This window comes from Mangifera indica, chromosome 11 (genome assembly GCF_011075055.1).
Source record: "Mangifera indica cultivar Alphonso chromosome 11, CATAS_Mindica_2.1, whole genome shotgun sequence".
Lineage (NCBI taxonomy): Eukaryota > Viridiplantae > Streptophyta > Magnoliopsida > Sapindales > Anacardiaceae > Mangifera > Mangifera indica.
In genome coordinates, this window is record NC_058147.1 from 7,954,846 (window position 1) to 7,979,846 (window position 25,001).

General features: G+C 36.0%; 2 protein-coding genes and 1 pseudogene across 4 annotated transcripts; 1 reads left to right on the plus strand and 2 right to left on the minus strand.

The window, feature by feature from the left end:
• The first annotated feature begins 1,465 nt into the window (after nt 1–1,465).
• Nucleotides 1,466–10,121, plus strand: LOC123229710 (annotated as a pseudogene).
• Nucleotides 10,122–12,092: 1,971 nt separating this feature from the next.
• LOC123229365 (embryogenesis-like protein) lies at nt 12,093–15,560 on the minus strand. 3 transcript variants are annotated; one of them, XR_006504863.1, is made up of 3 exons: nt 14,898–15,559; nt 14,075–14,145; nt 12,093–12,454 (listed from the first exon to the last, which is right to left on the minus strand). XR_006504863.1 is itself a non-coding variant. In XM_044655134.1 (2 exons), exon 1 carries the CDS (start codon nt 15,438–15,440, stop codon nt 14,910–14,912), a length of 531 nt encoding a protein of 176 aa, XP_044511069.1. In that variant the 5' UTR covers nt 15,441–15,560; the 3' UTR covers nt 12,093–12,454; nt 14,898–14,909. The 3 variants fall into 3 exon arrangements, 1 of the variants encoding a protein (XP_044511069.1); XR_006504862.1 differs by having other exon boundaries at nt 14,052–14,145; XM_044655134.1 differs by lacking the exon at nt 14,075–14,145 and having other exon boundaries at nt 14,898–15,560.
• Nucleotides 15,561–17,467: 1,907 nt separating this feature from the next.
• LOC123229359 (DEAD-box ATP-dependent RNA helicase 39-like) lies at nt 17,468–22,767 on the minus strand. The gene is made up of 9 exons (XM_044655127.1): nt 22,162–22,767; nt 21,651–21,746; nt 21,372–21,560; nt 21,121–21,261; nt 20,592–20,732; nt 20,210–20,352; nt 18,845–18,974; nt 18,670–18,718; nt 17,468–18,122 (listed from the first exon to the last, which is right to left on the minus strand). Exons 1-9 carry the CDS (start codon nt 22,690–22,692, stop codon nt 17,626–17,628), a joined length of 1,917 nt encoding a protein of 638 aa, XP_044511062.1. The 5' UTR covers nt 22,693–22,767; the 3' UTR covers nt 17,468–17,625.
• Nucleotides 22,768–25,001: the final 2,234 nt, after the last annotated feature.

Consider the following 25,001-nt stretch of genomic DNA (forward strand, 5'->3'; position numbering starts at 1 on the left):
TGATCTGTCCACGAACGACCTTGCGTGGCTTATCGGTGGTGGGACAAGTGAATTGGTAGTTGTGTGCCTTTTTCATCTTTTCATTAAAAGGGAAATTAATTAAAATAAGCAAAAATCTATCCCTTTATACGTTTTTAGGCCAACGTAAAAAAGTTTCACTAAATTAAGCAAACACTAATTTTTTTACCCATTTTACCCTTTTGTTGAAAAACCAAGTAAAATCCAAAGTGAAACACTTTGAAAGTTACTTTTATTGAAAAAGGAAAAGAGAAGGCCAAAATCTGAAAATACAGAGCAAGAATCATCGATGAATAACCTAAAAGCAGTAAAAGCAGCAAAATATATAGAAGCGGCAATATATCAACAATAGCTTTACAAGTTAGTTACCATTTGTATTTCTTTATTTGGTTTATGCAATTTTTATCGATCGGGTGTAAATAATTTATTGTGGGTATGGTTTAATGTTGGGATGTTATTGATTGGATGAAAAAAATATTTTTTCTGAGAATGTACATCGGTTGTGGTGGTTACAATGGTGGCTAGGTTTTTTACAATGAAACCCTAAATCTACCGAATTCTATATATGGATGTTTTTGAATGTTTCGAATGGTATACAATAATGTAGTTTCAATGTTAATGGATGACTGGAAGTGTAGCTGTCGAAAGACGAAAGTCATGCATATTTACAGTACTGTACAAATTGCGCAAACCGCACAAATGCTAACTGCGTAAATCGCGTAAACACTGCATAAACCGCCCGCAAAGTTGCACAAAATGTTGTTCACAGACTGTGATATATGCTTTGTAATTGTTTAAATTTAAACTTTATTGAATGAAACTCATAACATTTCATTTTAAATGTGTTTTCTCAGAAATTTCCAATTAATGATCAAGTGAGAGAGAGACAATTTCATAATGTGCATGATTTTAGAGTTACCATTAATATTCATAGTCACAAGGATATGGTGAAACATATAAGAGCAAAATTAAGTTCAGAGCAGAAAATATTGTTTAGACAAACATGTTTTAGACATTTTTTGGATCTTGAAGTGCATGGATATAGTTCAACCCTATTACATAGTGTATTATTTCGACAAGTGAATAAAGGTGAGTTGAGATAAGTGTTTTGGTTTCGATTAAATGAGGTCGATTGTAGATTTAGTCTGATTGAGTTTGCTATGATTATTGGATTGAGGTTTAGTACAAAATCGGATATAATTGAATACATAACCACAAATTTATTGAACTTTAGAAACAAGTACTTTCGAAGTGGTAAATCAGTGACTCATGGGGATCTAGGTAAAAATTTCATGTCTAAAGCATAGGGAAACAATGATGAAGATGTTTTCAAAATGGTTGTATTATATCTAATACATTATGGATTATTGGGAGCAGATAACCAAAGAGTGGTATCATAACATATAATGCAGTTAGTAGATTATTGGGACAGTTTCAATAGATTTCCATGGGAGACTATAGTTTGGGAGTTGACTGCGGAATCAATGAGCTGCGTAGTGGAGAAACGGTATGAAGAAGTTATGAATGAGCATTGAGCATACGATCCAAATATTCCAGTGCAATGTTATGCATTGATGGGATTTACAGTTACATTTCAGGTAACCTTATAAATAAATATGAGATTAAATTAGATTTATATTATTTTTACTTTTTTGGGTTGCTTAAGTTATTCATTTCATAAATTTTATCTTTATATGAGATATAGCTATGGATATATGAAACTCTTAGTAACCTGGGGGGTTTTGCAGCTTGCAAGTCCAAATATATGATCCCTCGCATGTTGAGATGGAAGTCACTTGAGCGACCGGGGTGGGATCTTGTTAACAACATATTTGGAACTTCTCAGGTATGTTAATTTATTTTTGACATAAAAAAATAAGTTAATTTGTTATATATAAGAAATTGATACATTTATTAAAATATTTATTAGGATATTGTCACTCTTGTCTTGATTCCATCTGCCAAGGAGAAGCAATCAGTTTGGTTTAGAGAGGTTATGAATTACATAGGGTACACAGAAGAATCTGATGATGATCATATCTCTGTTCAATTCAGTAATGCAATCCAATCTCCTCACCCCACACGTTAAAGCACACCTGTACATAGTCCAATCATGTCTGGATGGACTCCACCACCGGTTATCAAGTCAGAGTGTCAATCCACACATCGAACATCAATGTCCCCTCGCTAGACTATAAGAAGATCCCGTGGTGTTACACATATTGCACCCACATCTACTACTGAATATGTTCGTATTGAGAAAATGCTATGTGGGTTCATGGAAACAGTGGAAGAACGTTTTAGACAATTTGAAGAGCGACAAACATTAATTGAAACAAAAGTTTCTAAGATACAACGTATGTTTCATGCCACCCCTGGAGATGAGCTTAGTATAAAAAACAACATATGTTTAACATTTAAAATGTAACGATGATAATTATAATAATATTTTATGATAATACAGGATGAGTCAGCGGAGGTCATTATTGAGGTAGCCTAGGATGATGATGTTTGTCCACGTGATTATTATGAGGTGGTCACTAAGTGTAGACCTGTGGTCACTGAGGGGTCTCTTGTTTCTCTTCAAGAATTTAGAATTGGGGGCAATCCATATTTAATAGGAGAGATTCTTCCACAGCTTGGACTACTCACAAACCTCACCACATTTGGAGCTGCATCCACTGGCCTCTCTGGCGTGATTCCTCCAACATTTGGCAACTTAGTCAATCTTCAAACTTTAGCTCTTTATGATACTGAGATTTTTGGTTCAATACCTCCTGAACTTGGCTTCTGTATGGAGTTGAGAAACTTGTATTTGCATATGAATAAGCTCTCTGGTTCAATACCTCCTCAACTGGGTAAGTTGCAGAAACTTGCTAGTTTGCTTATATGGGGCAATGCTTTGTCTGGACTAATTCCAGCCGAGTTGTCAAATTGTTCAGCACTTGTTGTGCTTGATGCTGTTAAAACTCATGAGAGTTTGCCTTGAAATTTGAAGCTGATGTTTACAAAAAGGGAAGCACATGTTTTATTTGAAAAAGTCTTAGGTAGACTTAGTATTTGATATTTGTTCAGATCAGAATCTTGCTCCTTAATTTTCTGATTTTCAGTTAGTCAAGTAATGCCAATAAAATCTGATAGTAGTTGAGATTTATTAGGATTTTAGTTTGGTTGTAAGCCTATAAATAGGCATTCTCATTTCTGAAATATATTGTAGTGTGCCTTCCTTCAATATTTTAACTCTCAATTTCCTTTGTTATTTTCTTCAAAATTCTATATTTTCAGGTTATTATAGAGAACCTGAATTTTCCAACATTACAACAGTGGTATCAGAGCTTAATTCCTTCGGGCTGTGAGGGTTATTTGAGTGTAAACACTGTGAGGTTGAGAGAGAGAGATTTCCACATTTGTTTATGGCTTCTTCTAGTTCTTCTACTCCTGCAACTCCAATGTTTACAGGAGATCATTTTCACATATGGGCTGTAAAAATGAGAGTTTATTTGAGATCTCAAGGTCTATGGCATGTAGTGGAAACTGATGAAGATCCACCTGCCTTGAGAGAAAATCCAACTCTTGCTCAGATAAAGGCACATGAAGAAGAAAAGCTGAAGAAGGACAAAGCCTTGACATGTATCCATTCTTGTTTGGCTGATGACATCTTTACCAGCATTATGCACTTGGACTCTCCTAAAGCTGTATGGGATAAGCTAATGGAGACATTTGAAGGAGATGAAAGAGTGAAGGCAAGCAAGGTACTTACTCTTAAGAGAGAATTTGAGCTACAAAAAATGAAAGATGATGAGCTGGTGAAGGACTACTCAGCAAGGCTTATGAAGCTGGTCAACCAGATCAGATTGCATGGTGAGAATCTACCTGATCAGAAGGTGGTAGAAAAGATTATGGTTTCAGTACCTCAAAAGTTTGAAGCCAAGATCTCTGCAATTGAAGAATCTTGTGACTTGCAAAGACTCACAATTTCAGAATTAATTAGCAAGCTTTATGCACAGGAGCAAAGAGTTTCAATGAGAAATGATGCAGCTACTGAAGGTGCTTTTCAAGCATATCACAAAGGAAAGAAGTCCTTCAAGAACAACAAAGGGAAATTTGCAGGATCTTCACCTGCAGCAGAAAAAAAAAAGAATTTTCCTCCTTGCTGTCATTGCAAAAGAACCAATCATGCTGAAAAGGATTGTTGACACAAAAATAAACCTCCTTGTAATTTCTGTAATAAAGTCGGCCACACTGAGAAGTATTGCAGGGCCAAGAAAAGCCAATCTCAACAGCATCCTCAGCAACATGCAAATGTGACTGAAGAAGATAAAAATGATGTTGAGCATTTGTTTATGGTCTCACAAGCACTTAGTTCTCATGAACTAAATACTTGGCTCATTGATAGTGGCTGCACCAGTCACATGACAAAATATCTATCATTTTTCACCTCCATTGATAGATCAATTCAACCAAAGGTCAAGTTAGGAAATGGTGAAGTTGTGCAGGCCAAAGGAAAAGGGACAATTGCTATCAACACCAAGAAAGGTACAAAAATGATCACTAATGTTCTTTATATTCCAGAACTAGATCAAAATCTTCTTAGTGTTGCTCAAATGCTGAGAAATGGATATGCAGTTGCTTTTAAAGAAAAATTCTGTTTCATCACTAATGTTCATGGAACAGAAATAGCCAAACTCAAAATGAATGGAAATAGCTTTTATTTGAAGCTTGACTTAGTTGAAGATCATGTCTTTAGTGCTAAGATTGATGAAAGTATTGTTTGGCACAAAAGATATGGTCATTTCAACTTGAAGTCATTGAAGTTTATGCAGGAAGCTGGTATGGTTGAAGACATGTCTGAAATCACAATCAATGCTCAAACTTGTGAAAGTTGTGAGCTTGGGAAGCAGCCTAGACAACCATTCCCTCATGATACGACCAAGAGAGCTACTCAGAAGTTAGAATTAGTCCATTCAGATATTTGTGGACCAATGAGCACAGTTTCATTAGGCAGCAATGTGTATTTTGCACTATTTATTGATGATTTTAGCAGAATGACTTGGGTTTATTTTCTAAAAACCAAGTCACAAGTGCTTTCCAAATTCAAAAGCTTCATGAAAATGGCTGAAAACCAAAGTGGCCAGAAGATTAAGGTGCTCAGAACTGACAACGGAGGTGAGTATACCTCAACAGAGTTCAACATTTTTTGTGAAGGAGCTGGAATTATACATCAGTTGACAGTTCCATACTCACCACAGCAGAATGGAGTCTCCGAGAGGAAGAATAGAACCGTGATGGAGATGGCAAGGTGTCTGTTATTCGAAAAGAAGTTACCAAAGCTTTTATGGGCTGAAGCAGTCAATACTTCAGTATATTTGCTTAACAGGCTTCCAACTAGGTCTATTCTAAGCAAAACACCAATAGAGGTATGGTCTGGTCTAAAACCTTCTGTTAAGCACCTGAAAGTGTTTGGCTCGTTGTGTTACTTTCATGTGCCATCTGTGAAGAGAGGGAAGCTTGATGAAAGAGCTGAGAAAGGTGTATTTGTTGGGTATGCAGCAGAATCAAAAGGTTACAAGATTTATAGCTTGAGTGGAATGAAAATTGTGATAAGTAGAGATGTGCACTTTGATGAAAATTCCTATTGGGATTGGGACTTGAAGAAAGTCAACAAGTGTGATCAAGCCACTCCATCTATTCTTGAACAAGCAACAGAAAACACAAGTATTGAAGATCAACTCGTTGAAGCAACTTCAGACACACCTGTGCTAAAGGTGAAATCATTATCTGATGTGTATGAGAGGTGCAATCTTGTACATGCTGACCCTACATGTTACACAGAAGCTGTAAGATTTCCAGAATGGATTGAGGCCATGAAGGCTGAAATTGATGTTATTGAAAAAAATGGAACCTGGAAGCTGACAGAACTACCTAAAGCTAACAGGGTAATTGGTGTGAAATGGGTTTTCAGAACCAAATTCAATTCAGATGGCTCAATCTTTAAGCACAAGGCCAGATTGGTTGCAAAGGGCTTTGCCCAAGTTGCTGGAGTGGACTACAATGATACATTTGCACCAGTAGCTAGACATGACACTATAAGGCTACTACTTGCTCTTGCTGGTCAATTGGGATGGAAAGTGTACCATTTAGATGTCAAGTCAGCTTTTCTAAATGGTATACTTCAGGAAGAAATTTATGTTCAACAACCAGAAGGCTTTGAAGTTGCTGGCAATGAACACAAAGTGTACAAGCTACATAAGGCTCTCTATGGTCTGAAGCAGGCACCAAGAGCCTGGTATAGCAGAATTGATTCTCATCTAATCCAGCTTGGATTCAGGAGGAGTGAAAATGAAGCCACCTTGTATTTACAACAGAATAATGATGGTTTGCAACTAGTAGTGTCACTTTATGTTGATGACATGCTAGTTACTGGAAGCAATATGCAGGTTCTGGCCAAGTTTAAAACAGAAATGCAAGATGTATTTGAGATGTCTGATCTTGGCATCATGAACTACTTTCTTGGAATGGAAATTTATCAATGCAGCTCAGGTATTTTCGTTTCACAAAGAAAATATGCTGTTGATATTCTTAAAAAATTCAAATTAGATTCATGCAAAGGAGTAGCAACTCCATTGGCACAGAATGAGAAGATTTCAAAGAATGATGGTGAGAAACTTGAAGAACCCTCTGCATATAGAAGCTTGGTAGGCAGCCTACTGTACTTGACAGCAACCAGACCTGACTTGATGTTTCCAGCTGGTTTGCTTTCAAGATTCATGAGTTCACCTACAAATGTTCACATGGGAGTTGCAAAAAGGGTGCTGAAGTATGTTAAAAGTACAACAGATCTTGGCATCTGGTATTGGAAGATAGAAGGAGTTAAATTAAATTGCTATGCTGACAGTGATTGGGCAGGAAGTGTTGATGACATGAAGAGTACTTCTGGCTATGTATTTACAATTGGTTCAGGTGCCATCTGCTGGACTGCAAGAAAGCAAGAAGTGGTAGCACAATCAACTGCAGAAGCGGAGTATATCTCCCTTGCAGCTGCTGCAAATCAAGCAATATGGTTGAGAAAATTGCTTGCTGATCTAGGCCAGGAACAAAGGTCACCAACTGAGCTTTATTGTGACAACAAGTCAGCCATTGCCATTGCTCAAAATCCTGTCCAACATGGACGGACCAAGCATATTAATGTAAAATTTCATTCCATAAGGGAAGCTGAAAAGAATTCACTTGTCAAGTTGCATCATTGCTCAACTGAAGTGCAACTTGCTGACATAATGACTAAGGCGCTTCCTAATTCAAGGCTGGAGTTCCTAAGGATGAAGCTTGGCATGTCTAAGGCAAATCTCAAGGAGGAGTGTTAAAACTCATGAGAGTTTGCCTTGAAATTTGAAGCTGATGTTTACAAAAAGGGAAGCACATGTTTTATTTGAAAAAGTCTTAGGTAGACTTAGTATTTGATATTTGTTCAGATCAGAATCTTGCTCCTTAATTTTCTGATTTTCAGTTAGTCAAGTAATGCCAATAAAATCTGATAGTAGTTGAGATTTATTAGGATTTTAGTTTGGTTGTAAGCCTATAAATAGGCATTCTCATTTCTGAAATATATTTTAGTGTGCCTTCCTTCAATATTTTAACTCTCAATTTCCTTTGTTATTTTCTTCAAAATTCTATATTTTCAGGTTATTATAGAGAACCTGAATTTTCCAACATTACAACAGATGCTTCTGCTAATGATCTTTCTGGTGAAATTCCTGGTGACTTGGGGAAGCTAGGGGTTCTTGAGCAACTTCATATGTCTGATAATATGCTCACTGGCTTGATTCCGTGGCAGTTGAGTAACTGTTCGAGCTTAATGGCTCTGCAGCTAGATAAAAATCAATTATCAGGTGTTATTCCATGGCAGGTTGGTAAGTTGAAGTATTTGCAGAGCTTTTTCTTGTGGGGGAATGCAGTGTCTGGAACCATACCATCCTCTTTCGGCAACTGCACAGAGCTATATGCACTTGATCTTTCAAGGAACAAGCTTACCGGGTCAATTCCAGAGGAGATTTTCAGCTTGAGGAAGCTGAGTAAACTTCTGCTTCTAGGGAATTCATTATCTGGACAATTGCCGCGAAGTGTTGCAAATTGTCAGTCACTTGTGAGATTGAGGCTTGGAGAAAATCAGCTTTCAGGGCGGATTCCAAAGGAGATTGGTCAGTTGCAGAACTTGGTGTTTCTTGATTTGTACATGAATCATTTCTCTGGTGGTCTACCCTTTGAGATTGCCAATATTACAGTTCTTGAGCTACTGGATGTGCACAATAACTACATCACTGGAGAAATTCCATCTCAGTTAGGGGAGCTTGTGAATTTGGAACAGCTTGATCTCAGTAGAAACAGCTTTACAGGGGAAATTCCTGAAAGTTTTGGAAACTTCAGTTACTTGAACAAGCTCATTCTTAACAACAATCTTCTTACAGGGTCAATTCCAAAATCCTTTGAGAATTTGCAGAAACTTACTCTGTTAGATTTGAGCTATAATAGCTTATCCGGTCCAGTACCACCAGAAATTGGTTATGTGATAAGCTTAACTATTAGTTTGGACTTGAGCCCGAACACATTTACAGGAGAGATACCGGAGACAATGTCTAACTTGACACAGTTGCAATCACTTGATATTTCGCATAATATGCTATATGGAGGAATCAAAGTTCTGAGTTCCCTCGCTAGTCTCACTTCCTTGAATATTTCCTACAATAACTTTTCAGGTCCTATTCCTGTAACCACATTTTTCAGAACTCTAACTTCCAATTCATATTTTCAGAATCCCAATCTTTGTGTATCCAGTGATGGATCTACTTGTTCGTCAAGTCCCATTAAAAAAAATGGATTGAAGTCTGCCAAAACTATAACTTTGATTTCTGTGATCCTGGCTTCAGTAACCATAGCTGCTATTGCTTCATGGATTTTAGTTACTCGAAATCACAGGTACATGGTGGAGAAATCATCAGGAGCATTGCCTTGTACTTCAGGAGCTGAAGATTTCTCCTATCCGTGGACTTTCATTCCATTCCAGAAGCTCAACTTCGCTATAGACAACATCCTGAGTTGCCTGAAAGATGAAAATGTGATTGGCAAAGGCTGTTCTGGGGTCGTCTACTGGGCTGAAATGCCCACTGGGGATTTGATTGCAGTGAAAAAGCTCTGGAAGACAAAAAGAGATGAAGAACCAGTTGACTCTTTTGCCGCTGAGATTCAAATTCTTGGACACATAAGGCATAGAAACATTGTCAAGCTCCTTGGATATTGTTCCAATAAAAGTGTTAAGCTTCTACTTTACAATTACATTTCCAATGGTAATCTACAACAACTGTTGCAAGGGAATAGGAACTTGGATTGGGAGACAAGGTACAAGATTGCAGTCGGTTCAGCTCAGGGTCTAGCATATCTCCACCATGACTGTGTTCCAGCTATTCTTCACAGAGATGTCAAGTGCAATAACATACTTCTAGATTCCAAGTTTGAGGCTTAATTGGCAAAGTTGATGAACTCCCCAAATTACCATCATGCAATGTCCAGAATAGCCGGTTCTTATGGTTATATTGCCCCAGGCAAGTCCCTTGTTCGTTTCTTTTTTTTTTAGGAAATCCTTAAGAATTTTTGTTCATGTTTGCATATTGTGATTCGACTTTATTTAAATTCTGTTCCTGACATGAGATTGTGTGATCAACATTGCAGAGTATGGATACACTATGAACATTACCGAGAAGAGCGATGTGTACAGTTATGAAGTGGTTTTGCTTGAAATCTTAAGTGGTCGGAGTGCAGTTGAGTCACAGGTGGGCAATGGGCAACACATTGTCGAATGGGTCAAAAAGAAAATGGGGAGCTTTGAACCAGCAATATCAATTCTGGATACCAAACTCCAAGGTTTACCTGATCAAATGGTGCAAGAAATGCTTCAAACACTAGGCATTGCAATGTTCTGTGTGAATTCTTTGCCAGCAGAACGACCGACAATGAAGGAAGTGGTTGCATTGTTAATGGAGGTGAAGAGCCCTCCTGAAGAATGGGGCAAGACTTCTCAACCCCTAATGAAACAGCCCTCAAATCAAAGTTGATTTTCTTGTCATTTTTGTTATAATTCTTGGCTCTTTTACTTTGTTTGTTCTTTCAAGAACTTCAGTAATTGAGTTTCTTTCTTTCTCAACCCAAGATAAAAAAGAGTGTTGTGAGGAAAATGAGAGGAGGAAGAGCAACTTTAGATTGTGATCTTGGGGCTATCTTGTACAGTTTTAGAATCATCAATGTGGCCTTTTTTTTTTTTTTTGGCTCTATGTTTTTGCTTTTGTGTTCTGCTTGTTTTGTGGTTTTGCTGGTGCAACTTCTTCACCATGTTTTTGTTCCCTATTTCATGTTATTCATTTCCTGAATATTTGCCTGAAGTCAGGAGACTCAGAAACATTTTCAAATGAATAAAACTATATGTATTAACAAATTGTACAAACTTATCTATACAAACTAAGTTGATAATTTGTGATTGAGCTATGTGATTATTTACTTTTTTCTCACTTTAAATCACCACATTAAGTTATATGAATAAATTTGTATAATTTGTTTATATGCATAGTATTGCTTAAAACCCATAAACAAATTCTTGAATACTGGTTAGGTGCAATGTGAAAAATATATCAAAAATTAAGCACTCAAAAATAAAAATTGCATGTGGGCTCAAATGGAGAAAATACTGTAGGAGGGAAAAGATTGAGAAAGCAACTGAAAAATAAACATGGTGAAAGTAGGACCAAAGAGGCAGGGAAAAAAGGGGACAAGAAGAAGCAGGGCCATGCTACTCCCCCACTCTCCCCACATGTCAAAAACAGACATTAGATTTGACTTCCCCACTTCTCATGATCCTTCACTTCACTTGGTCTTGGTCCTCACTTTGTTTTAATTTTTCAGCCAAAAAGAAGATCTCATGAGATTATAATCACAAACTCATTACTCACTTCTCCTTCTTCACATACTTTGCCTTAAAAAAAAAAATCAAAACAAAGCAAAATCCAATATCCAGGAGCAGTGCCTTAACCTGACAGGGCATTGATGTTACTGATATAGATAAAATATCTGAAGAGAGTATGATAAAGGGTGATTTTTGTTTGGTTGAGTTTCAAAGGAAACATGTGATTTATAATGAAAAAGAGAAAGGTGGAGACTTAATGAAGAGTGAAGACATTTTGACTCTAGTTTTGGTGCATCTTCATAGGGGATGTTCCTAGACAAATAGTTCCAAGGGACTGTGGACCAATAGGCAATACGGTCATGAACATCACACGAACAGATTACCTTTCCTTTCTCAACTTGAATTCCACTACCATATTTCTTGAGGATTATTGGGCTGTCTTCAGGATTTTGGCAGGAAGTTGATAAATTTTTAGATGAGAATAAGGTAATTCTTTTTGAAATGTTAAAAGTGTTACATCTGATGTTAGCGTGAGTTTAAAGTAGACAGTAAAATAAATTAAAAGAAGAATGAAAATGAAGGTTCAATCTTGCCACACAGACACACTTGTCCATTTTTCAAAGTTCCCCTGGTGCTTCTTAGGCTTTTCTTGTCTTTTGAGATCTTATTTTCTTTCTGATGTAACACAAGCTTTAAGATTTCCTCCCTATTTTCTTTTCTCAAAAAAAAAAAATCAAAGTGCACATTCAGGCTTACATTAAACTAACATACAAGCGTGTTTAAATTTGTTTCATGTGTTGAATATCAGTATGTCTTTAAGTTGTTATGGTTTCTTAACATGTAGTTTAAATTCGATTTTATGATTAATGAATTTGATGAAACCATGGAACGGTCTGTCGATTTCGGAATCTCATTTCAAGCTTATATGCGATTGGCAGCTTCCAATGTCAAAGTTGTTGAAGTGGGCTAGTGATGATCTTCTACAACAACTCAAGCTAGAAACAATACAAGAAAATGACACAAACATGATCACAAATACTTCAAAATTACTGAGATCCTTCATCCAATTCAACAAGCTTCGTGAAGACTATGAAACATGTAACACAAGCCATAATTTCAGAGAATGCTGTTGAGAGAATTCACTTCTGCTTTTATGAAATGCATAATGAACCTTAAGGTTCCCAACAATTTTCAATATAACAACGTGTACATTCAATTTTTGAGTTTCTGGGATTCATGGTGTGGTTTAGGTTCACAGCTTGCAAAATACAAGGTCAGTTGTTAGCGTCCAGATAGATTATTAGGTCACCATGATCTACATTATTACTGAGAGCTACACTACCAAACTGCATCGGAATATTGTCAAACTCATCATCGTGGCTGTTTGCAAGACAAAACTAAAAACTTACTTTATGGAAGTTGTCGATAATAAACAGACAAGAAACACAATGCTCTGTTGCAATTACAGATTTTGCCCAGAGGACACAAACACTGCAGAATAGCCATGGAGGAAAATAATCAGCTCATACTAGTATGTAACACAGGAATATCTAAAAGTTATATACAATATTTCCGGTAATGAATCAACCAAAGGCTCTTACTTAACCCTCAGTCATTACGTGAGACATTAACTGCTTTTGACACACCACAAACCTTTTAAGACACCAATCTGCTCTACCCACCCAAAAATTGAAATAGATTAAAATGACTTAACTACTTGCCAATATTCTTAGATTTCTGATAAACAGAGCTCCCATGTCACATTTTGTTGCTCAGATGCTATTTATGATTTATACATGTTTGTTACCCATGGGCAGGAAGGATGGGATAGGCGTTTTGTCGCAATAGTGCACAAAAATTTTTGAGACAGTGTTCAAGTGGAAAATGTATCTACTGTGGATTTTGAACTACAATTGAGAATGTCCTTTAGAAGGTAATATTTTCCTACCTAATGATTGACAAGTAAATTGTTGGCCAAAGGACTCATTCCCACCAAAGGTCAACTGTTTTCCCAAATTCTCATCCACTAACTTTCAAAAACTCAAATACCTACTTATCAGCTATTAAAATTAACCAAATCTATTAGTTTTAAAATTTTGTCTCATTTTTCCCCCAAAACCTAATTTTTTTTAGGTTTGAAAACCTATACATTTCCCCTAAGCATTTAGGGTTTCCTATTTATAGTTTTGCAATTTTACAGCTAAACCTTAGCCTTTTGAAATTTTCAGTTTCCCCCTAATCTGGTTCAGTTTTTTTATCGTTTTCCAACGACCCTCTTCCTCCATCTTCGGCATCCTTATTTGCCTGAGACCGAGCCAATGTCAGGCCCTCTTTCTCTCCTCGACACTAATCGATTAGATTGATCGGTGGTCCCGGTTCAAAATCTCAAGCTCTCTCAGTGGTCCTTTGTCTAGATGCATTCCTAATTCGATGCTCCGATTTGCCTTTCTTCTTAATCGTTTGGTTCCGTTTGAAATTAGGACTAAAGACAAAGAGTCCAAACACGTCTGCATGAAGACCAAATGCATCTAAATCGGTATGAAGCTAAATTGGTTTTGGTACTGAATCAAGAAGACTAAGGAAGATGAACGAAGATGCGTCTAAACAAAGAATCGGTCGGCGGATGAAGCTAAATCAAGAGTGAGAGAACTCTGATGAAAAGAAGAGAGAGTGCCAATGGAACAAAACCAATTCTAGTCATTGAAGAAAAGCAAGGAAGAAAACTAAAAACCCTTAGGAGAAAATGAAACTTTTCAAAACTTACGTTTTTTGTTTTGGGGGGAGAGAGAGGAGAATTGCTAATTTTTAGGATTTAGAGGGGAAATAAGATAAAGTTTAATATTTTTAATATATTACTAGTTAAATGATGATTGCACCTTTGAAACTAACGGATTCTGTTAATTTTAACAGCCTATAAGTGGGAATTTGAGTTTTCAATAGTTAACAGGTATCAATTTGGAAATTCAACAAACCTTGGGTGATTATAAGTCCTTTGGCCTAAATTGACATCAAATACTTTAAATCCAACGAAAATGTCTGTGTGTGCATCCCTGTGTGTAAATTCACTTGCAATAAAGTAATACCATACCTACTATAAATTAAGAGACAAACCACAGAAAATCGATGCATAATCCATCAGAACATGAATTCACCCAGTAGCAAGTTGTAAAAATATGGTTATACTGCAATGAGGAGCAAAGGAAGTAAGAATAAAAGTTCCCACAAAGATACTTATAATATAAAACATATACTTTTAGTTGAAAGGAACCTAAAAATAAACCAGAATCAATTCCATTGGCTTAACGTTCTTTGAGATGAAGGTTTCATCATTCCAATACTTGAAAAAGATGTGTGGTACAACACAACCAGACAATATTGCTTTAAGTAGTGCTATATGCATAAACAATTATATGTTATCATATGATTGAATAATTTTAAATTAGAGATATAAGAACATCTAAACATATGGTTACATGTTATTGTTTGTGCACATTGTTTGTACTTGTAGTTTTATTGTATTACTTTTTATTATGTTGAATTTGAATTTAAAACAATCTACTATCCCCAAATAATTCGTATTCAAGCTTTGCCAAGTTGATATAATTGAACCATTTACATTGTACCAAAAGCTAGTATTTAACAATCTACCACAAAATCAACAAAAATGACCCATTTTAAAGTGGCATTAACAGAAACTGAATGCATTTTAACAAAATTTTCAGGCAAGGAACTAAACAAGCACCTGTTCACTGTTCACCATTGAATGCAACATTCCAATATCCAAGAAAGCACACATAAGAAAAAATTTAATCTCACAAATTCATGCATCATCAAAAGAAGATTGCATGATCACAATTATAAAACAATGAAAAGAATTCTCAAAATTTATTAGTGAAAATATCATCTTTAATTCGCTACATTAAATTTTCCTGACCTCATGAGTCAATCAATCATCCAACTGATGAAGCTCAGCTTTCAACTGCTCAATCTTGAGCCCCATAGACCTCCGCAAAGCTTCCTTTTCACTCTCTTTTAGCTTGCCCAAGAGCCCCTCAAACCTATCCAAAACCTCCTTCACGGCATCTCGGGCACACTCAACTTCCTCATTGAAGTACACCGTCTCCTTTGACTCCATAGCCATTTCTATCTCCTCTCTCGCCTCTGCAAATTTCAGGTTAATCATGTCCACTTCTCTGTTGTAGTCCAACTCGGTCCCAGACTCAGCTCCCGACTCAGTGCTGTAGTAGCTTCTGGGACTTCCTTGGGGCATAGAAAAATGAGATTTTTGTGAAATTATCGAATATGAGGTTGGAGAAAATTGATGCTTCGAGGAGGGGACTAAATCGGGGCCGAGTTGGGGGTGAGTTGAAATTTGAGAGAGTGAATTGAATGGAAATGGAGAAGTGCGTCTTGGAGAATATCGAAAATGGTTTTCGAAGATGGATTTTAAGAGTGAAATTTGTGAGCGTTTGCACATTTTTTAGAGATTTCGAACTCTCTCACTCTCGGTGAACTAAAAAAGACGCAGAGAAGGAAAAGCCTAAACCCTAGGAAGTATCGTTACACTCGAACCCACACAAGTGACAGCATGATACATGCAATATCACCTCCTAATGTGTGCCAAAATTGTGGATTTTTTTAAAATAAAATAATAAAAATTTTAACTCCCACGTTATATTTTAAAAATATAATTATTATATTATATTATTTTGGTATATTTTAAAATATAAATATATATATATATATATTTTTTATATTATATTTACTGATAAGCAGCTTGGTTATCTTATTAAAAAAATAAAAAATTAGAACAAAAAAAAAACCCTCTTATAATAAGTTTTTAATTGAAATTGATATGATCGATTCTAAGTAAGATCCAATTTCTATCCGAAATCGATTGGTGAAATTTTTCATTAAAACGGTTTTCCTTTTTCACTGTCTGAAGGTTTAAATTTTGGAGCAATTCATCTTCCAAAGGAGATACTATATCATCCTTTTGACAGCAAAAATGAATTTGCCCACTGGAAAATCATCAGTATGAAAAGAAGAAGCAAAGCTTTTGTTTTCTCTGATTAAACGTAGAAGCAGAAGAAGCTTTTCAACTGGGCAGAAAGTAACGAATTTGAGTTAAAAGGGGATTTGTCAAAGCTGCTATTATTGACATTTAATGCAAGGCAAAGACCATTTCAATGTTATTCTTCTCCCAACAAGATCAACCTTGGCCTGGTGCTGTTTCCGTAGTCTTTACCTACTTCTAATTATTTGAATTTTTTATTTTGGTCGAAGAAGGGAGGCTTGTTGCGGTCCAACGAGCTAGATAAGGCAAGCTTACTGTGGTTTAATGTGTTAGATAAGCACATATCAGGGATAGAATTGATGATGAAGGGAGACTTGTTGTGCATGATTCAGTTCTTACCCTCGATTCTGGTTCTTAAACGTTTGAAAACAGAGTCAAAATCAGAACTTATTGGTTCTAAAAAATTAGAATTAAAATCTATCCCAGATAAGCCGGATCTGGTTTTTACCTAGAACTGAAATCCAGATACTCTACGGTTGTAGTTCCGGTTTGGATATTTTGCTCACCTCTAATCATATCATGAGTTCATGTAAGGTACCATGCAAATAATCATGTTTTTTAATATTAAATATTAACAAATACATCAGCCTTAACAAGCCCACCAGTTTCCAAATTAGACCTTACGTATTTCCTTCATTCTCTCAACACAAACTTCCCATCAGAGGCCTTTCGTGATTTCATGGCTCGCCTACTTCACTTCAAGCCACCCCCACTGAGGTCATCTCAAGCAGGGCTTGCTGAGGCATCTCTTCTCTTGTGCCCTTTTGCACCATTCATGTGTGCTACTATTTTCTTGAAAAGGATCCTGTCATACAGCTCGACAATGAAGTTATGGTACAGCATGCTACATTCCAGGATTATCCACTCAGTAACGGAGATGAAAGCATGTTTAGTTCTGAACAGCAAGGATCCCCAGTTGGCAGAAGAGCATACTCATGGGAGGGAAATGCTAGTTGCCTGATTTTTCTGGTGTCATCAAATATGACTCTGAGGGACATGTTCCTCCGGCAAAAACTCCTGCTTACCTAGAGCTGTTGATCTACCCAAGTTCAGAGGAGAGTTATTATACATTGCACAAACGGAAAGGGATCGGTGAATTCTTGTTCTACTTCATTCAATAGTGAATAGGTGAATTAATACATAGGTTACAACAGCAAACTAGAAAAGCAGTAAGAACAAAATCAGCTTGAAGTAGTAAAGTTTAATAAACATGATTATGTGGTGACTAAATTGGAATTTTAATCCCCAAGATTTAAGGATTTATTCCTGGTTTCCTACAAGAACCTTGCAAGGTTGAAGTGTAGTCTGATCTTCTTTGTCAAAATGAATGTAAGTTGATCTCTTGCATGCATTTGTCAGCACAAAGAACCAACATCACCCATTATTCACCCAAGTAGATCAAGCCATTCAAAAGAACAAGGGGAAAATCCAGACACAAAATCACAATCCCACTTTGATAATTATTGTAAGATACAAAACTAAATATAATACTAAATAAAATATAAAAATTCATTCAAACAATTTAAAATTGAGGAAAAGAAAGAAAAAAAATATTGTAATGTATATCTGATCTAAAATTTTACCATTAACTAGGCCTCATTAATCCTCTTTTGTCAGAATAAGAAGCTCGTCCCCTAAATCCAACAACTCTTAGTTTTGAAGCTCTGGATTTCCCTGGGCTAGACGTCCTGTTCTCTGTTTGCTTTCTCCCACTTGTTGAGGCTTTTTTGGAGCTACTTGTGGTGAAGGACTTTGACTTTGACTTCGATACCTTAAATGTTGGTTTTGAAGATTTTGCAGCTACGGATGTTTTTCCAGATTTTGTGGTTGACGATTTTCTCGTTGCAGTGTTGGTAGATGCAACCTTGGTGCGGACACTAGAGGATTTCTCTGATGCAGCTTTGGTCTTGGTCTTGACTAATTTAGCAACCTTCCCCTTCTCCTGTGTTATTTTAGCCCTGGCAATGTCCCTTCGGATATTATCAGTAGTGAGAGATTCCAAGCTCTCATTCTTCCTGATTGCCTCCTCAATACGCTCAGCCAACAGTACATCCTTTTTAGCCACCAAGCTTGTCACTTTCCCTATCAAAGTAGGAGGTATTTTAAATTGATGAGGAATTTAGACTCCATCATTTCAAAGATTAGAAATTGCCACACATCACATGAATTTCGTTTGATCAAAAAGTCTCTTCACATATGAAGCAAAGAAGATATGCAAAGCCAAGTAGTTCTAATGAGATACTAACTAATTGAAGCAACAATAGTTATGGCATAAAAATTGATTTGTTCCATTTTTTCCTTGTTAGAAATAATTTCATCTGGACATGGGAAAAACCAAGAGTTTATTAAAACTCAGGATGAAAGAGAACAAAAAAAATAAAATAAAATAAGAATATATGCAGTACAACAAAAATGTTGTCCAGCATATTTCCATTCAATACACTGTTTTCGTCAACATCCGGTAGAATAGTTGAAAAAGCTCAGATAAAACTGCAAGGACTTTGCTGAGTGAGCATTTTGAAAAATCGTGCTAGGCACACAGAAGAAAATTGGTTAATAGTAAAGTTCCTGAATCTGGAAAAGAGAAATAAAAAAGGAGATCATATATTGACAATAATTTCATTTATACCTTTTGCACCCATACGAGCAGTTCTCCCAGTACGATGCAGGTAGTCAACCTAAAATGCCAAAGAATAGGAGTAAATCTCTAATCAAAAGAAAAGAAAACAATAGGAGGGAAATATAGAAAAGAAAGAAAGAAAGCCTGTGGAAATTAACCAATTGACAACAGAGATGACACTTACAGAGTTCGAAGGGAAATCAAACATGATAACATGATCTACATCCAAGTCCAGCCCCCTCGCAGCCAAGTCTGTGCAGACCAATGTAGGGCAGTCTCCATCATCATTCTTGAATTTGTTGAGATTTTCAACCCTGCGCTTACAAGAAAAACAGTTGAGCTAGTACATTGAAGAAACATTCATGTATAGATGCCAGGAGAACATTTGGCATCATTTTTTGTCTTCTGCTCTCGAAAGTTGAAACATGTTTCTGGTCAGATGTTGGTTGTTATTTTCAGGCTCTTTAGTCATATGTATGAATGTAAGATAATTTTTGCTTTCACAAGCTAGTCCTTTTCTATAGGATGGCTTGATCACTTTGTAAGCTCTTGTTTATTAATATAACTTTCAAAATAATAATAAGAAAAATAAAAGGCATGTCAATTAATATTACTAGGTAAAATCAGCTACCTAAGGAAAGCTCAGGCCACAAAATCATTTAGCCTTCAATTATTTAATTGATCACAGCAAATCAAGTCACAGAGCATAAAACAGTAATTCTGTTGTTCTACAAATTGTTACTTTTTTGAGCAGCTAGATAGTGTTAGATCCCAAGCATATGTCTCTCACAAGAAGAAGGCCCAAAGGAATGAGACACATGGCAGCAGCAAAATTGACAACAAATGGGAACAATTAAACACACATCGCTGCTTGGACCTGGAACAAATGGCAAACTCACAAGTGTTTGGACCACCAGAAGCAAGGGAGAGACATGGCACTGCAGGAGGAGACCTAGCTGTTATGGACAAAAAAAAGGAGGCATGCATGGGGAGAGCAGCAGAGAAATCAGAAGAACAAGTGGGGAATTGAACAAGAGATCTGAGCCCCTCAAATTGCCTGGAAAGCTTGCTGGAATTTTCATTTTGTTTGTAAATTGGATTGTTCTTGTTTGCTGTTATATTTTGAATCATGAGATATACTGAACTCATGTAATACTGCACCCATTTTCCAGAAATGAAGTATTCATTTGAGTAAACAAATTTGGTTACTATTTTACTGTTCCATTGAATTTGAGTTCTTGCTTGATTGAGTTGATGCTGTGTTAGCTGTTGTGATTGTGGAATTAAGGCAGAGAGGAGAGTGAAGGAAGGCATTTTGCAGTGCTGGAAATTTTACAGGAAGTTGCTGTTGCAGAACCAAACCCAGGTATCTAACAGATAGCAAATTAGATTTCAAGAGAAAACATTACAACATTTTAAGTCCAGTTCCAGTCAAATGAGAGTTTTTTAATTAGACTACACATCATTCTATGTCTTAGAAAATACTATATATAAATGGCTAAAGTTTAGACATTATGAAAGTAAAAGATAACATCTCATATCATCTCACCTTTGTTCTGCTGGCACCTCACCATGGTAATTGACAGTCGAAATCTGATTCTCATTAAGGAAGTGATCAACAGCACGACTAGAATTTAATGTATTACAGAATACCATAACCTTGTTTCCCTTAGCCAAGCTTGGCTCAAGAACCTGCTTTCACATCACCATTTAACTCATGAAAATTATTTTGTCGGAATGCAAAAGACCTAACATAGACTTCAACTTTTCAAATTGAATGCTTGTCCCAACTAAGAGGAATTTTAGCCTCATAAACCCAAATATTTGACAAATTAAAAAACTGATCTACAACTTTTAACATTTATCAGTCAATAAAAAAGCCATGGCTATTGAGAATTAAATATGAGTAATGAAGCACCACAGAAGTAGACCTGTAGCAATGCCTCCAGCTTATTTTCAGACCCTGAAAGTTTGATGAAATCATGTCGAGCAGATGCAATTTTTTTATGCAGTGTGGACGTTCGTAAATGTGTTATTCCTTGAAACTCCTCATCAATCAGCTTCTGCACTGCCTGAAAAAAATCACAATGGCCAGTAACTAACTTGATTATAACCACAACAGTGAGGAGAGTTCATTTAATACAATTAATTAAAGGAAATTTCCAACACAACAAATTGCAGCTGCAATTATAATTAAAAGAAGAATAGTAACATTACATTATGCTTGAATTCCGCTGATAGTATACTATTCAAAATCAGCACAAGGACATTTACCAAACTAGGGTTTTTCAACACAAGAAAATTACATCAAAAGCACTGGATTCATTTCGAACACTACATGCACCCCCCGCACACAAGTGCAAAAGGTGGTAAGAAAAACAACATATTTATCAAAGGTGCCCACTATATATAAACACACCAAGCACACTCCGCACAGCAAAGGTTTTGGGGAGAGTGTACCTTTGTCATTGTTGCGGCGACCAGTATAGTTTGAAACCCTTGGCCATCAGGCTTTGTTGCACGATGTTTTAGTGGAGCAAGAAACTTGCGAATTTCAGGACCAAAACCACGATCAAACATGGTGTCTGCCTCATCCAACACCTACTAAATATTGTTAATACCATGAAGTGAACCAAAATTACTGCAATAGGGGCGAATAAAAAATATTTAATTCCCAAGATAGGCCACTTAAAATAAAATTAGGTACTCACCACATATTTGATATCACCATAAACAATGTTCCCATCCTCAATATGTTGAAGAATTCTACCAGGGGTCCCAACTACCATGTCAATTGGGTTATTCAACGAATCCTCCTGGGGCCTCAACCGACCACCACCACTGACCATTATAGATCTGAATCGTGCATGATGACTAATGGACTTTGCTACACGAAAAACCTATAAAACCCACTTGAAATATTCAATTGCATTGATCAAATTTTACAATGAATGACTTAGCTAACAATAGTAAATGAAATAAACAAAAACCTGCTCAGATAGCTCTCTGGTAGGACATAGCACAACAGCTCGCGGACGTCTGGGCTTCATTAGCCTACCCAACTCTGCCTCATCCCGTCTCAGCAACTGCAGAATTAGAAATTACAAGGGGTTGCCTCTAGATTTTACCATAACATTCTATGACATAGCTAACATGAAAGCATATTTACAGCTTTTGGATAGAAGCGAAACAGTGAAGAAAAAGAGGAACAAATCAGCTTGAATATCCAATTATATAGATAAGTTAAACTTCGATATGCTCAAGCATACCCAATTAAGAAGACGCTCTAGATCACTCAGGAAAAACATATTCTTATACTCTGAATATACAAAAAACTTGAGTATGTCACCTTTCAACACAAAATTTAAGTAGCCTACAAGACCAACAGCAGAAAAAATAAAACTTATCCCAAATAACACACATATGAAAAAAGGAATGAAAAATAAAAACCACCAAGTACACCTCAAAGTTTCAATTCATCTATGGCAAAATGTGGCATACCTGAACAAGAGGTAACAAATAAGCCAGGGTCTTTCCAGAGCCAGTATGTGAACCCAAGACCACACTTTTCTCATCCAAAATAGCAGGGATCCCAATACACTGAATCTCAGTAGGAACTTCAATACCAATCTCTCTAACAGCCCCCATAACCTCCTCACTCAATCCCAACTCCTCAAAACTACCCACACTCACTACCCTCTTCTTCTTATTATTATCAAAGTCTCCACCTTTCCCCTCTTTGTCCCCAAAACTCCCAGCTTGTTCCTGCGTTTTAGGTTGTAGGGTTGGTTTGTTTGAGTCCTTAAGATGCCTCAGCCTGAGTCTTTCAAGAAGCATAGAGTGCTTCAGCTGCTCAGGTGGGTCAATTGATATTGTTGGTGTTGTGGAAGAGCATAGAGGCCTAAACCCTGACAAAACCCTAACGGATTTTTTGGGAAATTTAAGAAATGGGGTGAGGTTAAATTTGGTTGAGGAGAGAAGAGACATAGAAAGGAGAGTTCTTGATGTTCCTAACGCCATGGCTTTCTGCATTTTTTTGCAGAAGGGTTCTGCTTTTTTTTTGTTCGGGGTTTTAGCAGTGTGCTCAAATGAAGATGAATTATCTGCTTGCGTTTTATTTTAAATATTTGGAGTGTTTGGAACTAGGGTTAGGCCCACACTAGAATGGAACAGAAAGTATTTCATGTTCTCTTGCAATGCAAAGTCAGGAATAGGAAAGTGATGGATATTTAAGGGTGTTGTAACTACCCAGAGAATACGATATAATTGTCACGGGGGTTGTAAAACTAATAAAACTGATAAAATAAAATCTCAATGGATGTTAAAATTGATGAAATATTAAAATTTTTAAATTAAATATTTGAGTTTAAATTTTTATCACGATTATAAAATTTTAATTTCTCTAATACAATTATTATAGATTCGGTCACTATAGGTCATTGGGTATCACTGTGTTTTAAATTTACTTGTTTAATAAATACAAATAGGGTTCTGGTTAATAAAAAAACTAAGAAAAAGAAAATTAAGATAAAAAGTTTTCAATGTGATTTGATATATTGATTGAAATATTTTTACCACTCTAACAAATACAAACGAGATCTCTAATAAAAAGTTTTTAATATGTTTTGACATAATAATCGAAATATCTATATTTATAATATAATTATTAGTTTATTAGCATCACATGCAAAATTTAATATGACTTTGTTTTGTATTGTTTGATCATATCCACTTCTCTCTTACATAATCCTACGTATTTATAAGAGCATTGAGGATCAAGGCATGACATTGCGTTAAATGTTACCTTAAAGGAATCGGATATGGTATTTGGTGCTCCAAAATATTTTCGAATTTTTCTTTCTAGGGGTTTTTTTGGGGAGCCGATAAATTCAGGGCACGAGGCAGGCTGATGAGGATTGGAGACCCTCTAGCCATTAATTTGTTGCTCTCATTGCTGCTGAGAGCAAGCAGACTTATGAGGTGGTACAAACGTTTTTGTAGTTATTCCCATCTTAGGGGTATATCTTTCGGGTGGGGGGACTCACAACTTATGTAAAGACATGATGTGCCCCATTGGATGACGTTGGGAGAGTTGTTTTCAAACCAGTATGAGTTTAGGAATAGTGTCAAGTTTTGGTTGTAAGGTGTCAGCCCTAGAGGCAAATTGATTGGATTCCATAAAACGAAGCAGTTCTATGTTGTTTTCAAAATCTTCAAATGACTAATTGTTAGGAGATTTTTTGTGCAATCTTCTTTGACCCATCATCAGTAAGCTGTGAAGGCTTTTGAGGATGGAATGCGACATAGACTCTCTTTTTTGCGTTAAATTGTTAATGTGATTTCTGATCATTAAATGATGTATACAATTTCAAATCTTACATAAGATAAATTGTTAAAGGGTTAAAGTTTCGTTAAATTTAACTGTTTTTAGATGGGTATTTAAAATTTTCAAAATTAAAAGAAAATACTTAGGAAAACAGCAATCTTTGCGTGGGAAATAGTCCTTGGGCCTACTATCTAACTATAATTATTTGTAATAGTAAAGGTGATACCTAAAATTTGAGGATGGGTTAAACTGTACTGATAATAATATAGAGCTGAATATTGCAAACTCATAATTAGGGAAATTAAATTTAATGTCCTAAATTCATATGCTCAAAGCAAAAATGGCTACGTTATTCATACAAAGCCAAAAAACCTGCTCACGAGGCACTGTTCACACCAGTTGCTTGGTTCACTATTCACTCACGAATTTACTCTTAAGTTTTTAACGAAAAAATGGCAAAAGAAATTAGTTATCGTTTGTTATCATATTTTATTCATTCTAGTGTTAAAATTTATGCAATGAGAAGAAGATTTAGTTGGTTTTTACGGTAGAGTTTTTAGATTTATACAATTTATTATATAAGTTTATTTTGGAGTGTTTTGAATGAATTTGTGGAGAGATTTTATATTAAAATAGACGTAGATTTAATTATTGTTGTTTTAGACATATTATTTTTGGCCACTTAATTTAATTTCCCAAAAGAAACATAACAGTGAATTTTGCGAGTAAATAGTAAACAGTAGAACTCGCAACACGCATAAACAGTAATATCTCATAAGTGGATGTTTTAGCTTTGTATAAATAATGTTGGACATTTTTACTTTAAGCATATGAATTTAAGCCATTTAACTTAATTTCCCTTAAACATCTCCTTAATCACAGCTCCAATGTTTGGTCTCTAACAACTAAACAGCTTTAAGAATTCTCCAAGTAATTTCAAACACAACCAAACAAATAATGATGTTTAAGGCTCAACCAAATCCAGAAGAATAACTAAGTCTTCAGCAGATATTGG